Genomic DNA, 15,422 nt, shown 5'->3' on the forward strand with positions numbered 1-15,422 from the left:
TTGTTTTTTTGTGACATTGATTAAGATATAGATTTTGGGCAGAATGCTGGAAATGACTCTCCTACTCTCTTTTTTTTTTAAGAAAAGGTCCCAAAGTACTTTCATGCTACCTGAAAGGGCAGATAAGATTACAGTTTAGCATCTCATTCAAAAGACTGCATATCCTACATTGCAGAACTTCCTTAGTACTGCACTGGACTGTCAGTTTTTATTTGTATGTTGACATCCTGGAATGAGGTTTGAACCCATCACAACTCTGGAACTCAGCAGCAGGATTGTTAGCAGTCCTTTGCTGTACAACACAATGCAAACCTAAAATTCAGTTAAATGATTTTGCAAATGAAATAAAAAGTGTGCATGGAACAAAATCAATCACATTTATCTTAAAGTCTTTTGTCAACTTACAGTGCCATCTTCTAACTGCAGAAATAGTACATCTGATCCTTTCTTATAGTCCTTAGTAATCTCAGCTGATTGCCAGACTTCATCAGGGTCAGGGATCCAAACACTATTATACTGTAAAACAAAAAGGAAATCATCACATTTTCTATTAATGCAAAGAGAGGCTCTCAGCCTTCCATATTCTTCTACGTCTGCCCTTTCAATTACTATGTTAAAGATACTTTACAATTATAAATTATTGCTAGTGTTTCCTCTTTCAGTCTGCCAAGCAATCAACTAAAAAGGGTGCGGAGAATGGGACATATACCAGTACTATAGGTAGTGGAGAATTTTTTCAAGAGATCATTAATGTGAGTGTCTGCAATAAATTTATCCCCAAAGGGTGAAGTGAGCTTTTATTCCCCTGTGCATCTTAAAACAAATGAAAACATTCCTTTCCAAGCATCTGCTGGATTTAGACAGCTTTATTGCAAAACTGCCCAACAGTACTGGCTAAATTCAGCGGTATATACTCCAGCTCTGTAATCTAAAATGATACTATTACCTCTGAACTTTATATAGTGTATCTGTAAAGCTACTCACTTGACAGACAATTTATAATATTCATTCCAAATTGTCTCCTACCACGTTAGGAAACACCCTTACACGTATCTGTCTATGTGTGTGCATGGTTTCGCTCCCAAGTTGTAAATGTTTATTGTTAGGACGGCACAAGCCTAACTTTAAATAATGCTATTAAAAATTTCTCAAAACTAGTTTACATTAGATTAGATTAGATTACTTACAGTGTGGAAACAGGCCCTTCGGCCCAACAAGTCCACACCGACCCGCCGAAGCGCAACCCACCCATACCCCTACATTTACCCCTTATTACCTAACACTAAGGGGAATTTAGCATGGCCAATTCACCTAACCTGCACATCTTTGGACTGTGGGAGGAAACCGGAGCACCTGGAGGAAACCCACGCAGACACGGGGAGAACGTGCAAACTCCACACAGTCAGTCGCCTGAGTCGGGAATTGAACCCGGGTCTCTGGCGCTGTGAGGCAGCAGTGCTAACCACTGTGCCACCGTGCCGCCCACATCTTTTGAGACTTCTGACTGGATGTGGCCCAAAACGTTTTGCTTTAGTGCAATTACACTCTCCAAACATGTAGCCTCTACCACCTCCCAGGAAGAATAAAGACAGTCCAAACTGGGAACCCCATCATTGGAAAGCTCCCCTCCAAGCCTCACATCACAGAAATGTAATTGTGCAGAATGAGGCCATTCAGCCCATCAGCTCTGCAGATGAACACCATGACTTAGTGCCATTCTCCTGTCTTTTCCCTGTAACCTGCCCATTAAATGATTGCTGAAAAAGAGACAATGTCTCTATTGAACCTGTCTCCATCACATTTCCAAGCAGTACATTTCCTATCCAAAATACTGGCTGACAGAAAACAAAACCTTTTCTCACCTTTTGTTTCTTTTGAAAACCATTTAAAAATCTTTAAATCATTGACTCCAGTTTTACTCGGGCTCCTTGATGCCACACTCCATCAAATGTTATCTTGACATCAAGAGTAACTATCCTCACTTCCCCTTGAATCAGCTCCTTTGCCCATATTTGGACAAAAGATGTAATGATTGATTGGGCTGGCAGAACACAAGCTGAGCATCAGTGAGTAGCTATTCTGAATCAAGTGCTGTTTGATACCACTGTCAATAATGTCTTTGATCAATTTGCTAATGATTGAGAGTAGACTTATGGGGCAGTAACTGGCCAACTAGGATTTATCCAGATTTTTGTGGACAGGACATACCTGCGCAAATTTCCACATTGCAGGTAGATGCCAGTGTTGTAACTACAATGGGAGGGGGCAGTTCATTTTAGAAATGCCTGTTGCTCTTCAATTACTCTTCAATGAACCACGGGTAACTTCCTTACTTATTGGCAATGGTAGAGTGGCACATCCACCAGGTCACGAGGTTATGGATGATGGGAAATACAGTTCTGCCGCCACAGCCGAAGATCCACAGGGCCTGACCAATGGCCAGATGTCAGGTCTGTTTGACATCCAGCCTATTCAACACAATGGTAATGGCCCAAAACACCATGGAGGGTATCATACTGTCAGTAAATGTGTGGTTATCCACTTTGGTGGCAAGAACAGGAAGGCAGATTACTATCTAAATGGAGTCAAGTTAGGTAAAGGGGCAGTACAACGAGATCTAGGTGTTCTTGTACATCAGACAATGAATGCAAGCATGCAGGTACAGCAGGCAGTGAAAAAAGCTAATGGCATGCTGGCCTTCACATCAAGAGGAATTGAGTATAGGAGCAAAGAGGTCCTTCTGCAGCTGTACAGGACCCTGGTGAGAACGCACCTGGAGTATTGTGTGCAGTTTTGGTCTCAAAATTTGAGGAAGGACATTCTGGCTATTGAGGGAGTGCAGTGTAGGTTTACAAGGTTCAATTCCCAGAATGGCGGGACTATCACATGTTAAAAGATTGGAGTGACTGGACTTGTATACACTAATGTTTAGAAGGACAAGTGGGATCTGATTGAGACATATAAGATTATTAAAGGATTGGACACTCTGGAGGCAGGAAGCATGTTTTTGCTGATGGGTGAGTCCAGAACCAGAGGACACAGCTTAAAAATAAGGGGTAGGCCATTGAGAACAGAGTTGAGGAGAAACCTCTTCACCCAGAGAGTGGTGGGTGTATGGAACATTCTGCCCCAGAAGGCAATGGAGGCCAAGTCTCTGGATACTTTCAAGAAAAAGATGGATAAAGCTCTTAAAGATAGTGGAATCAAGGATTATGGGGATAAGACAGGAACAGGATACTGATTGTGGATGATCAGCCATGATCATAATGAATGGTGGTGCTGGCTTGAAGGGCTGAATGGCCTACTCCTGCTCCTATTGTCTATTGTTTACTTGTAGCTTTGATTTGAAGCACACTTAAAGCTATTTTGTATTGGTACAAAAGTTCAGGTGTAAAGGAAGTCTAACGCAACCAAGCCATATTGAAAATGTGTTCCTTGTGGACTCCCAGTAAGAAGTGGATCTGGATATTTAATCCAAACAGAGCAATTTGTCTTTTGAATGATCTGGTTACTCCTCCATTTTTTACCAAGTTTACTGTATACACCTTTTATAAACAGGCATATTGTTTTCTTGCTGAAACCAGGTGGTTAACTCCCTCCAAATGCCAGCCTGTTCTATTCCGAATGTGGGTGCTCCTTAAAATTGACTTATCACTTATCTTTGACTTATCTGCATTATCACTTCCTCTTCTCACCTCTGTAAGGATGACGTGTTTTATGGATTTAGACAATGCTCTTATGGAGATCTAGTTTTCCTGTTATTCCTAAAACCCTGCGGGAAACAAAGGTTATGCCACTTGACTGGGTATTTGAAATGCACTCGATTAATCCAGGAGTTCAGTTATCTTTCAGGTCCTCCCTGATTTTCTCTTTTAATATTACTTATCCTTACTGGTCCTCTTTAAGAATGGGGCATGGCATCATCTACCAACAGCCCATCACAGTCAGACTATTCCAAAAATGTAACAAAAACAGAAATAGCTGGAAAAGCTCAGCAGGTCTGACAGCATCTGTGGAGAGAAATCAGGGTTAACGTTTCAGGTCCAGTGACCCTTCCTCAGAACAGCATCCACAGTTATTTCAGATTTTAATTTGCAATGTAACCTCAGTTACAGTACATTTCCATTTTTAATCACTCACTTCTTCAGTAAAAAAAATCTCACTTTATTTTACTTTAACATTACAATGTCAGAGATGAAACAATATGTCTCAATATAATTACCGGATTCAATGTATTGATTGATTAGCATGTAGTAAAACAAATCTTTCAATTATAGTGTTGTGTACTGTTATTATAAGCCGACATGATAATAAAAAAAATCAGCTCAGAATATTTAGTCATTGCTAATTGCTATTAACTTCAATTGCTGTGGTTTTTAACCAATAAATCAGAGACTTTAAAAGTTGTTAACTAGTCACTCTGTGCGTCTGCAAGCGAATGAAAGATCTTGAGAAAAGACTGAGGAGCAGCAAGTCCTGACAAGTCAAAAGGATCATCTCAGTGAACCCTACGGACAGAAACCATTGAATTGCTTTCACAGTTTTTCTCTCCATCCCTAGTACCAGTGTGTGTGTGTGTGTGTGTGTGTGTGTGTGTGTGTGTGTGTGTGTGTGCACATGTGCATGTAGGGGGATTTTTTAAAGGTAATAGGGTTATACATTGACAGTTCATAACTCTTTACCTGTAGCTTAAATCTATTTGTACTAAATAGTAATTTTTGTTGAGAATAGGAAATTGGTCCTTGCTGTCTGTCACCCAGGATCTTGAAGATACGGAAATTGAGGAATTTTGTGCACTGTTTTAAAATTTTTAATTCTTGTGACAATTCCTGGAATAGTGGGGCTTGAATTTATTACACTATCCTAGTCAGGTGTTACATTGTCACAGCCTTAAATCCTCAATGGCACTGATTGGGAGAGAGGAAGGACGGACAGTTTTCTTGACTCGCCTTCGAGGAGTAGTTTCTGACTTGCTGCACTCTTGGTGAGTTGATGACCTTTCCAGATATTTCAGTTAGACTATGGTCATATCCACTCACCTTTTGACATTGGAGATTCTCTTGTGTGACATGAGCCACTGAGAAAGTGAGGACTGTAGATCAGATTCGCAAAGTAGGAGAATCGACCTTTCGGACATAAGCCCTTAATCAGGAATGTGGGGGTGGTGGGGGGGGGGGTGGGGTGGGAAGTGCTTATGCCTGAAACATCGATTCTCCTGCTCTTTGGACGCTATCTGACCTGCTGTGCTTTTCTAGTGCCACACTTTTCGATTGGTACATGTGTCTGACAACTTTAACTGTGTAATAAACAACAACTAACTTACCATTGTACAAAACATCTTTCAGCTTTTTGACCATTAGAATACTCTTAGGACAGCAATTACTTCATTAAGGGTATTTAGTTTATTGTTCTCAATTGATTTAAGAGTTAATAAGTATTTGGAGGAGTGATAAAATTAAGCATTTGGTCTAAATTTTGTTTCACATGTTGATGAAAACTTATGTCATGCAGCTGATCACATGTTTAAAGAGCACAATTAATATCAAATTCAATACACAAAATTAAATAAATTATGCAACTGACTTCAATAGGATAAACATAATGCACATTCTAAATGGTACCACTCCAGACCCTGTATCTTCAAAGAATATTTTCTAGAAATCAACACAATAATGCACAGCATTCAAACATCTAAAGTGTCCCAGACAATAAATTATTTTTGTAGTTAGTGATTGTTGTCATAGAGTCAAACTATAAAGTAGCAACTAAAACTTAAACTTGCATTAACAGGCAAGATTGTTATGACGTAGCCAGTTGTACATTGTAGACTGATTTTACAACCCGGACCATCATGGAAGTCATTTAACTTTAATGTTCACTTATTGCTATGGCAACTACTTGCCTTTTATTCAAATAAAAGGAGATAGGAACAATAATGAGAGAAATGGCAGCTGTTCACTGGCCTTTACACTTAGTTTAAGAATTAAAGCAGATATTATTATGTACACGAGGCAGCAGCTTATACTTCATTTTAACTGTTTATTATACTCACGGAAACCACTCGGGAAATTGTAAAACAAACTTCTAAATTTTTTGTAAGCTTTAAACGTTTAAGTCACTATCGAGGCATTAAAAGCAAGACGTCCTAAAGTGTTACTAGATTTTAAAATGACATGTTTTGCACCAAAATGATCTCAAAATTCAATTATTTTTCAAAAACAGCTACAGTTATTTTAAGATTAAGCAATAAGAAGTCCCTTCAAGTCCAGGAAAGAAAGTACATTGTTGTGTAAGCATTCTACTTTTTAAAACCACAGTTGCATTTTTTTTCAACCATTTTCTTTAAACTTGTTACTATCTCACAGCATTTGTTGTGGTGATGGATGTGTAGCCTTATAATGACTGCAGCGTTACATCATCTAACACATTTTTTTAATGTCGCTTGTCACCTGGAGGTCATGCTTGAAAATCTCTCTCATCCAGTAACTGTCTCTTTCCTATTCCTTAATCCTGTCAGGTTATGTCTTTGAACACAATTGTCTAATTTCAATGTCTACAAGAGGTTAAGTGAAAGCTGTAATTCAGGAGGGATTTGGAGCTAATAAGATCACTGTACAACCTTGTTGTGTTTAATATAGAAAAGCTTCTGAGGATACTTTATGGAGGTCTAATCGGAAATAAACTAACATCGACCCAAGAATGAGATATTGGGACAATTGGCCAAAGGTTGTATCAAATGATGGCTTTTCAGGATGGTCTAAAAGGAGAGAGGGGCAACAAGCCAAGAGTGGAGGGACATAACTTTTGGAGCAAGCCCAGGTGTTGAAAGACACCGTAGCCAAGGGTGGAGTGAAGAGGAAAGGCGGTTAGAGTGAAATGCATAAAAGGCCAATGACAGAGAAGCAGGGAGTTATGTGGTGGTGCTATAGGACTGGAAAAAGTGGCAGGGACAGTGGAGGGTGAAGCAATGAAGAGATTTGAATCGAGAAATTGTAATGGGATATACAGAGAGTAGGGAACAACATTTCAACTCCCCCTCCCACTCTGCGGAGGACATGGAGGTGCTGGGCCTCCTCCATCGCCGCTCCCTCACCACCAGACGCATGGAGGAAGAACCCCTCATCTTCCGCCTCGGAACACTTCAACCCCAGGGCATCAATGTGGATTTCAACAGTTTCCTCATTTCCCCTTCCCCCACCTCATCCTAGTTTCTAACCTCCAGCAACACGATCTCCTGACGTGTCCGGACTTGTCCGACCTGCCTAGCTCCTTTTCCACCTATCCACTCCACCCTCTCCTCCCTGACCTATCACCTTCATCTCCTTCCCCACTGACCTATTGTACTCTATGCTACTCTATCCCCACCCCCACCCTCCTCTAGTTTATCTCTCCACGCTTCAGTCTCTCTGTCTTTATTCCTGATGAAGGGCTTTTGCCCGAAACGTCGATTTTGCCTGTCCTCGGATGCTGCCTGAATTGCTGTGCTCTTCCAGCACCACTGATCCAGAATCTGGTTTCCAGCATCTGCAGTCATTGTTTTTACCTCTGAGTAAAACAAAGTCAGCCAGCAATCATGACAGAGTTAGGGCACGGAGAGTAGAGTTTAAGGAGCTGAACTTCACAGAGAGTGCAGTATGGCAGGCCACCCAAGCAAGCGACCAAAATTATGTCTATGAGGAAGTATGTAAGTTAGCCCACTGAGCCGGAAGGTTTGTTTTCAGACATTTTATCACCATACTAGGTAACATCAACATTGAGAGTCTCCAGGTGCAGCGCTGGTGGTATGACCCGCCTCTCTATTTATAGGTCTTGGTTTCTTAAGGTGGGTGATGTCATTTCCGGTCCTGTTTTTCAAGGCAAGGTAGATAGGACCTAAATATTTGTGTTTATTGATGGAGTTATGGTTAGAATGCCATCTCTCTAAGAATTCTCGTATGTGTCTTTGTTTCGCCTGTCCTAGAATGTGTTTGTTGTCACAGTCAAAGTGGTGTCCTGCTTTGTCTGTGTGTATTGAAACGAGTGAGAGTGGGCCATGTTTTGGTGGCTAGTTGGTGTTCATGTATCCTGGTGGCAAGCTTCCTGCTAGTTTGTCCAATGTAGCGTTTTTACAGGTCTTGCATGCTATCTTGTAAATGACGTTAGTTTTGTTGGTAGTGTCTAATGGATCCTTTAGGTTCATTAGTTGTTGTTGAAAGGTGTTGGTAGGTTTGTGGGCGATGATGATGCCAAGGGGTCTGAGTAATCTGAAAGTCATTTCTGATATGTCTTTGCTGCAAGGTAATGTGGCTATTGTTTTTTGGTTGTGTTGTGTCTGCTTGTTTGTGTTTGTTTCTACCCACCAACACACTTAAACAGCGACTAATGAACTCAGATCAACGTTGAACTACATGCAACAGTTAGGTTCAGCCAGAGAATGGTTGGGAAAAAGGAATGGGTTGCATAAGGAGCAAGGTCATGGAATTTATAATGGAGAAGGCAGGTGGCACAGTTTAACTGCGGGAAATGGATGCTCAAAGACTGAACATCAAATAAGCAACCAGACAAAGCAGAGGGGATGAAGGACTCCATGCAATTGGTGGGAAGTACTGTCAGGTGTTGTCATTGTATGTGAAACAGCAATAGCAATAGCAGCAAATGATGCTGTGAACGAACATGATGTAGATGAAGAAGAACAGAATTCCAAGGGCAGATACATCCTTGGATGACTCTGTAGATAAAAGTTCAAGGATCGGAAGAGAACCATGAAAATGCTCTGCCTACAATCAGGCAGGTGCACTGAGCTAGATAATGGAGGACAGGATGGTCAGTGTCATACGCTGAAAAGAAGTCAAGGACAAATAACTTTGCACAATCACAGAGGATTTCATTGATGATGTATTGGAGACGATTAATACCGTTGATCCACAATGAAGGGAACATATTAAAGATGTTCCAGAGGTAACCTATTGTCGTTGCTGAGATTTAACCCTGACAGGTTATTCATGTTGTGAGAGTTACATGACTGTCATAACTACAGCCAATATGCTACAATAAATTCCTTCTTTAAGAAAGGGGCAGAAACTGTGAATGATGTGTTTTTGGCAGTATACCCAAAAGCATGACAACTAGGAGAATCCCGCAAAACCTAAATTGGGCATCAAATCTTCTTTCAATAATGTAAATGAGCTTCCACCATTCATTACACCTCAATCTTTGCTTTTCAAATGGGTCAAATTCGATCCTGTCTTATGATTTGAAGGGAGAGGGGGAAGTACGAAGAGAATGGGGCCAATGAATGGCACTCTCCTCCATCCAACCCTACAATGATTGAACTGATAAAGCTCCTCTCATTTTGTTGGCTATAGGAACTGCTGAAGATTCCTAAACAGTATCCGTTTCACTCAGCACCATCCAAATGAGAAAAGGGGGTCCTAAGTCTGCCCTTACTCACTCAGATTAGTAAACGGTGCAAACCTGTTTTAGCTTGCTGTCCTTTTAATTTGAGATCAAAGGACTTTTCAGCCACCTGAGGGGTGGGAGATGCGTTTTCAGATTATCCTGTTCAAAGATGTTACTACATAGCTCTGGAGCAGGTAGGAACTGAACCCAAGCCTCCTAGATCAGATGTAGGCACACTACCACTATGCTATCCGAACCCAGAGGACATGGGAGACAGAATCATGAAACAATGAATGCAACATAGAATTTCATAGAATCCCTACAGCGTGGAAACAGGCCATTTGGCCCAACAGGTCCACACCAACCCTCACAGATCCATTCCCCTACTCCACATTTCTCCTGTCTAATACACCTAACCTACACATCTCTGAACACAATGGACAATTTAACATGGCTAATTCACCTAATCGGCACATCTTTGGATTGTGGGATGATACCAGAGCACCCAGAGGAAACCCACACAGACACGGGAAGAATATGCAAACTCCACACACTGTTGCCTGAGGCTGGAATTGAACCCGGGTCCCTGGTGCTGTGAGTCAGCAGTGCTAACTATTGTTCTGCCCCTATAGTGGTCCAATTGATCCCCAAGGATTCTTTAAAACAATTTCTTGTTGAGTAACCAATGTTAGGAAGATAAATGAATTTGAAATTAATTCTGCACCCACTTAGCCATAGAGATGTGTAGCATGTAAACAGACCCTTTGGTCCAACTTGTCCATGCCAACCAGATAGCCTAATCTAATCTAGTCCTATTTGTAGCACTTGGTCCATATCCCTCTAAATCCTTCAGGATTTCCCAAGCACAAATTGGTCAACCTTCTCATCCCACACCAGCACCACCGCTACTTCCTACCCACCTCTTCTAATTAATATTGAAGCCAGAATGTTTATTGGACTTGTGCAGTGTTACAGACCCATAAACGGCTAAACAACAGCAATGATTAATTATGCAGCCACAAAATAATTACTCTCAATGAGAAGAGCAGTCAAGGGAGGGGCACTTGGCAACGAAGCTTGGAAGCAACTGAATTGCAATAGAGATCCATAGGGAGTATGCTTCACAGACAATAAAGAAGTGAGTCAAACTCACATAGCATAGAAAAAAAAGTGGGCCAAGAATTCTTTTTTTCCCTGAAATAGCAATTCAAGTGAAAACTTAAAAAAAAACAATGGAAAGGAAAGACTGAAAACTTATCTTTTCTTAAAAACATTATTCTAAAGTTCAAAGTCCAGGCTATGCCATATCAAGTATCTCAAATATTATTACTTCTTGTTCCAAATAAATGTGAAGTCACCAAGCAGGTACCCCTCCCTGCCAGGCTATTCTGTTGATGCATAAATTATGGGCAACACTCAGAAACAGCTCCCTTACACACAGCTGGCCTGTCAACTTTAGGATGCTATTGTCAAAGTAGAATGTTAAAGGCTGCTTTGTCCATAACTTGCAGACAGTTTTTTTTAAAGATATTTTCAGATCTACATGTTCAAAGATGTTATTATTGCACATCCCTGGAGTAGGTGGGACTTGAGCTTGGGACTCAGTTGACAGAGGTAGTGATACTACCACCAGAACACAAGGGCCTCTCAGACAATGTTCATACCATTGACAAGGGCACTTCTGAAAATTAATGACTTGACTAGTGCCTTAGATGATAGAGCGTATCCACATCATCTTTTTTCATCTCTCCTGTTGTGATACCATTCATTGATCTATGGGAAGAAGGTGAATAATCAATATATTATACTTCTTATTCTGTGGCAGTCCCACAGTACTGAACCCTGTTGCACATCTCAATATAGCGGCCAACTGTTCAAATATGAGGCTTAATTGTATTTTTCAAAAGGGGACAAGAAAACCAAAACTCAAAATTAGGAAAATTTAGTTTCTAATGTTGCCAGCACAAAGGATTGTCCTTACTGAAGGTCAATCATCTTAGTTTCAGAACAGCACGCCAGGAGTCCCTCAAGACACTGTCCATCTTCACCTTCTGTGGTATCTTCTTGAACCACATCATCATCAGGTCAGACATCATCAACAAACAGCCAATGTTCATTTGCATCTCCTTCGATGCTCAGTCAGTATTTGCCAACATGCATCAAGACCTGGACAATTCTCAGGCTTGAGCTGCATTCATGCCACACAAATGCCTGGTACGACCAGAGAATCTAACCATTTCCTCTTAATGGCCAATGGTATTACTGTCACTGAACCTCCATTTGTCAACATTCAAGTTGTTACCATTGATCAGAAACATAAATAAACCAGCCATGCCAATACTGAGGATGCAAGAGCAGGTCAGAGGCTGGGATTTCTGAGGCAAGTCAGTCATCTCCTGAATCCACAAAGATAGAAGTCAGGAGGGTGATGGAATGCCCTCAATTTGCCTGCATGAGTGCGGCTCTAACTACACTAAAGAAGCCTGGCTGATCAGGCTTCTTTAGTGTAGTTGGGCGGCACGGTGGCACAGTGGTTAGCACTGCTGCCTCACAGCGCCAGAGACCCGGGTTCAATTCCCGCCTCAGGCGACTGACTGTGTGGAGTTTGCACGTTCTCCCCGTGTCTGCGTGGGTTTCCTCCGGGTGCTCCGGTTTCCTCCCACAGTCCAAAGATGTGCAGGGTCAGGTGAATTGGCCATACTAAATTGCCCGTAGTGTTAGGTAAGGGGTAAATGTAGGGGTATGGGTGGGTTTCGCTTCGGCGGGTCAGAGTGGACTGTTGGGCCGAAGGGCCTGTTTCCACACTGTAATCTAATCTAATCTAATCAGTATACCATTCACAGCCGTAAACATTCACTTCCTCCACTATTGATGCACAATGGCAGCAGTGTGAACCAATACATAATGTACTCCAGCAACTCTGAGTCATCTTCAACACTATCTTCCAAAGCTATGATCCCGGTCACTTAGAAGGGACAAGAGCTACCAATGCATTACATGTGGAGATCCCCTCTAAGATGTTCATCATCCTGGCTTGGAGTTCTATCACATCAAAGGAATGGTCACTGGGTCAAAGTTCTGGAACCCCCTCTCTCAAAGCACTGTTATATTGTGCTCCATGATTGCTTTTGGGGAATAGAGTCTCATACCCCACCTTGTTTTTTTCCACTATTTGTGTTGCTAAAATTAGATTCCCTACAGTGTCAACACCAACCCTCCGAAGAGTAATTCACCCAGACCCATTTCCCTAACACTATGGGCAATTCACCTGACCTGCACATCTTTGGACTGTGGGGAGGAAACCGGAGCACCCGGAGGAAATCCACGCAGACATGGGGAGAATGTGCAAACTCCACACAGACAGTTGCCCAAGGCTGGAATTGAACCTTGGACCCTGGTGCTGTGAGGCAGCAGTGCTAACCACTGTGCCACCGTGCTGCCCATCCAAGTTTCTGAATAGGTTCAAAAATTAATCAAAAAAGGGCATGCAAAGTGGTGAAAATGATGTTTTGTTTTGACACAGTTTTGGTCAGAACCCACCTGGAGTTCTCTCACTAGGTTTAATCAGGAAACCACAAAAGAAAAATTGCTTTGGAGTGGGCAATGGTGCAGATTCATTAGAAATATAGCAGGGCTGAAAGGGTTAAATTGAGGCCAGGTTAGAAAAAAATTGATCTGAATTTCCCTTGAATTTAAAAGTTTGAGGGTGATTAAAATTTTAAATGATTCAATAAGGTAGATGCAAATCAAAATTCTCCTCTGCTAAGGTGATATCACCTGAAAATTAGAGTATGGTCATGAGGAGGGAAATAAAGCAGGTTTGTTTCACAAAAAAGCAATACAATCCTGGAAATTTCTTCCTCAACAAATCTCTAATGTTAAGGCAATTGGAACTTTGAAGACAGAAATAGATTAAGACTTTTGTTGTGTTGAGTGAGGTAAATGAGATTCAAGTACAGACCAAGGACACACTTTCCTCATTCCTGAAGAAGGGCTTATGCCCGAAACGTCGATTCTCCTGTTCCTTGGATGCTGCCTGACCTGCTGCGCTTTTCCAGCAACACATTTTCAGCTCAAGTACAGATCAGCCATCATCTCTCTGAATGATGGAGCAGACTGAGGATCTGAATGGCCTACTCCTATTGGTCTGTCACAATGTGTTATTGTGGCCATTCACCCCATCATATCTGCACTGGCTCTCTGAGCATTTTAACTTAGTGCCAAACTATGTCAGTCAAATTTATCGATGTAATTACAAAATACATTACATAGTCAAACTATACAGGACCCCAGAAAGTTGGCATACAGAAGGTTGCACCTGGTACATTGCTTGTGGCAGGTGCCAGACAGTTTCAGAGTAATCACAAAAACAGGACTTTTCAACATTCGGGGCAGTCTCCTCTCTGCCTTTGAAATTTCAGAGGATCAGCGTTCAATGAATTCTGGGCAAGTGTACACAGCCAGATCCTGTTACTGCCTCCAGGTGAGGTCACCTTTCTGAACAATGTACAACTTTCTTCCTGCTGTCCAAATCAACTCAAACTCCAAACGGCTCAGAACCCACGTGAGAAAGCTGGTAGATCTGCCCATCACGACCGGAGAGAACCCAATGACACTAGGCAACGCTGTCACACCGCCTCAGTGATAAAAGCGGTTCCATATGGTCTCTGCTGTGGAACAAAGACACAAATTGCCGGAGAAACTCAGCAGGTCCGGCAGTATCTAATGGAGAGAGAAACGGAGTTAACGTTTCGAGTCCAACTTCATCAGAACCCTGCTGAGTTTCTCCAGCAATTTCTGTTTTTGTCCCAGCAGCCGCAGTTGTTGTTTTGTTTTGCTTATAGGCGTTTCACAGCGACAACTTTACACACAATGCTGTAATTCACCGAACAGCAAATTCGCCAGAGTTTCTTAAAGTCACGAACACCTGCAGAGAATATAGTCCTTTTACAGGTTCAGCGGAGGGTACGCGGAATAGATTGGTGCATTTGATGCTGCCAGCAACGCTCGGCTTCGGAGAGTTAAATAAGTTACTGAGTTACCTTGGTGTACAGTTCTGCCACCGCCATAGGGAAGTGTCGCCTCAGTAATTGCCAGAGTTAGCGTGCACTGCAGTTCCTCATGGCTGGAGCAATAAGCTTGTTGCAATTGCTTTCTGTCCTTCTCTCTTATTCACTCCCTACGTCCCTCTGCCTCTCTCATTCACTCACTGCCTGCCGCTCTCTCAGCGCGACCCGCCTGCTATACCCACACACCAGGTAGACTTTGCACCTTCTGTCTCTCTTCACCCCCACCTCGTGACAAGGGAGTGTCCGAAACTAAATCCCTAGGCAGTCAGCTGGAAGAATCACTCAATCTTTAACTTCTCCGCATTCCATGTACCACAATGATATTTGTAAGCGTTTAGCATCGTTTCCAAATGTTAGTACATCCCTTCTTTCAATACCAGTTACAGTGTGCAACGTGAGCAAAGTTTTCTGAGAAATCTCCCAGCCCCAAAACAAATAAATGATCCAGGGATTGTTTAAATCCTGCAGAAGTTCGTCAAATCTGCAAAGAATAAAGAAATATAGGTTCATAAAATATAATTAGATTACATTACAGTGTGGAAACAGGCCCTTGGCCCAACAAGTCCATACCGACCCACAACCCACCCATACCCCTACATTTACCCCTTACCTAACACTACGGGCAATTTAGCATGGCCAATTCACCTGACTGCACATCTTTGGACTGTGGGAGGAAACCGGAGCACCTGGAGGAAACCCACGCAGACACGGGGAGAATGTGCAAACTCCGCACAGTCAGTGCCTGAGGCGGGAATTGAACCCAGGTCTCTGTTGTTCAGATATTGTGGTGTAATCAAAACTCTGGTATTGTATCAATGAGGCTGAATACTGCAAACTTTCATAACAAAGGGCAATGACAAATAATAGTTCATCAGTCCAATCCCTCCTGCTCAAACTTGGGGTTCTGTTGCTTGACCAGTCACTCAGAAGTAACTTGTGCATCAAAATATGGCTGCTTCCAGTATGGCACTACAT

The 15,422-nt window shown here is 42.0% G+C and overlaps 1 protein-coding gene across 4 annotated transcripts in view; it reads right to left on the minus strand.

The window, feature by feature from the left end:
* myo5c (myosin VC) overlaps positions 1–14,624 on the minus strand; it is a 95,685-nt gene extending 81,061 nt beyond the window's left edge. For 2 of the 4 annotated variants that reach the window (XM_087981446.1, XM_087981443.1), the window contains exons 1-2: positions 14,421–14,624; positions 406–516 (exon numbers count right to left, since the gene is read on the minus strand). In XM_087981446.1, the coding sequence (XP_087837572.1) occupies positions 406–516; positions 14,421–14,447 (138 nt within the window). In that variant the 5' untranslated portion in view covers positions 14,448–14,624. The remainder of the gene's footprint in view (positions 1–405; positions 517–14,420) is intronic. The other 2 variants (XM_087981445.1, XM_087981444.1) reach the window with 1 other exon arrangement.
* Between the last annotated feature and the right edge of the window lie 798 nt (positions 14,625–15,422).

Source organism: Chiloscyllium plagiosum, unplaced genomic scaffold (genome assembly GCF_037043375.1).
Source record: "Chiloscyllium plagiosum isolate Xiang-an unplaced genomic scaffold, Cpla_swu_hap1 HiC_scaffold_39, whole genome shotgun sequence".
In the NCBI taxonomy this organism is placed as follows: Eukaryota; Metazoa; Chordata; class Chondrichthyes; order Orectolobiformes; family Hemiscylliidae; genus Chiloscyllium; species Chiloscyllium plagiosum.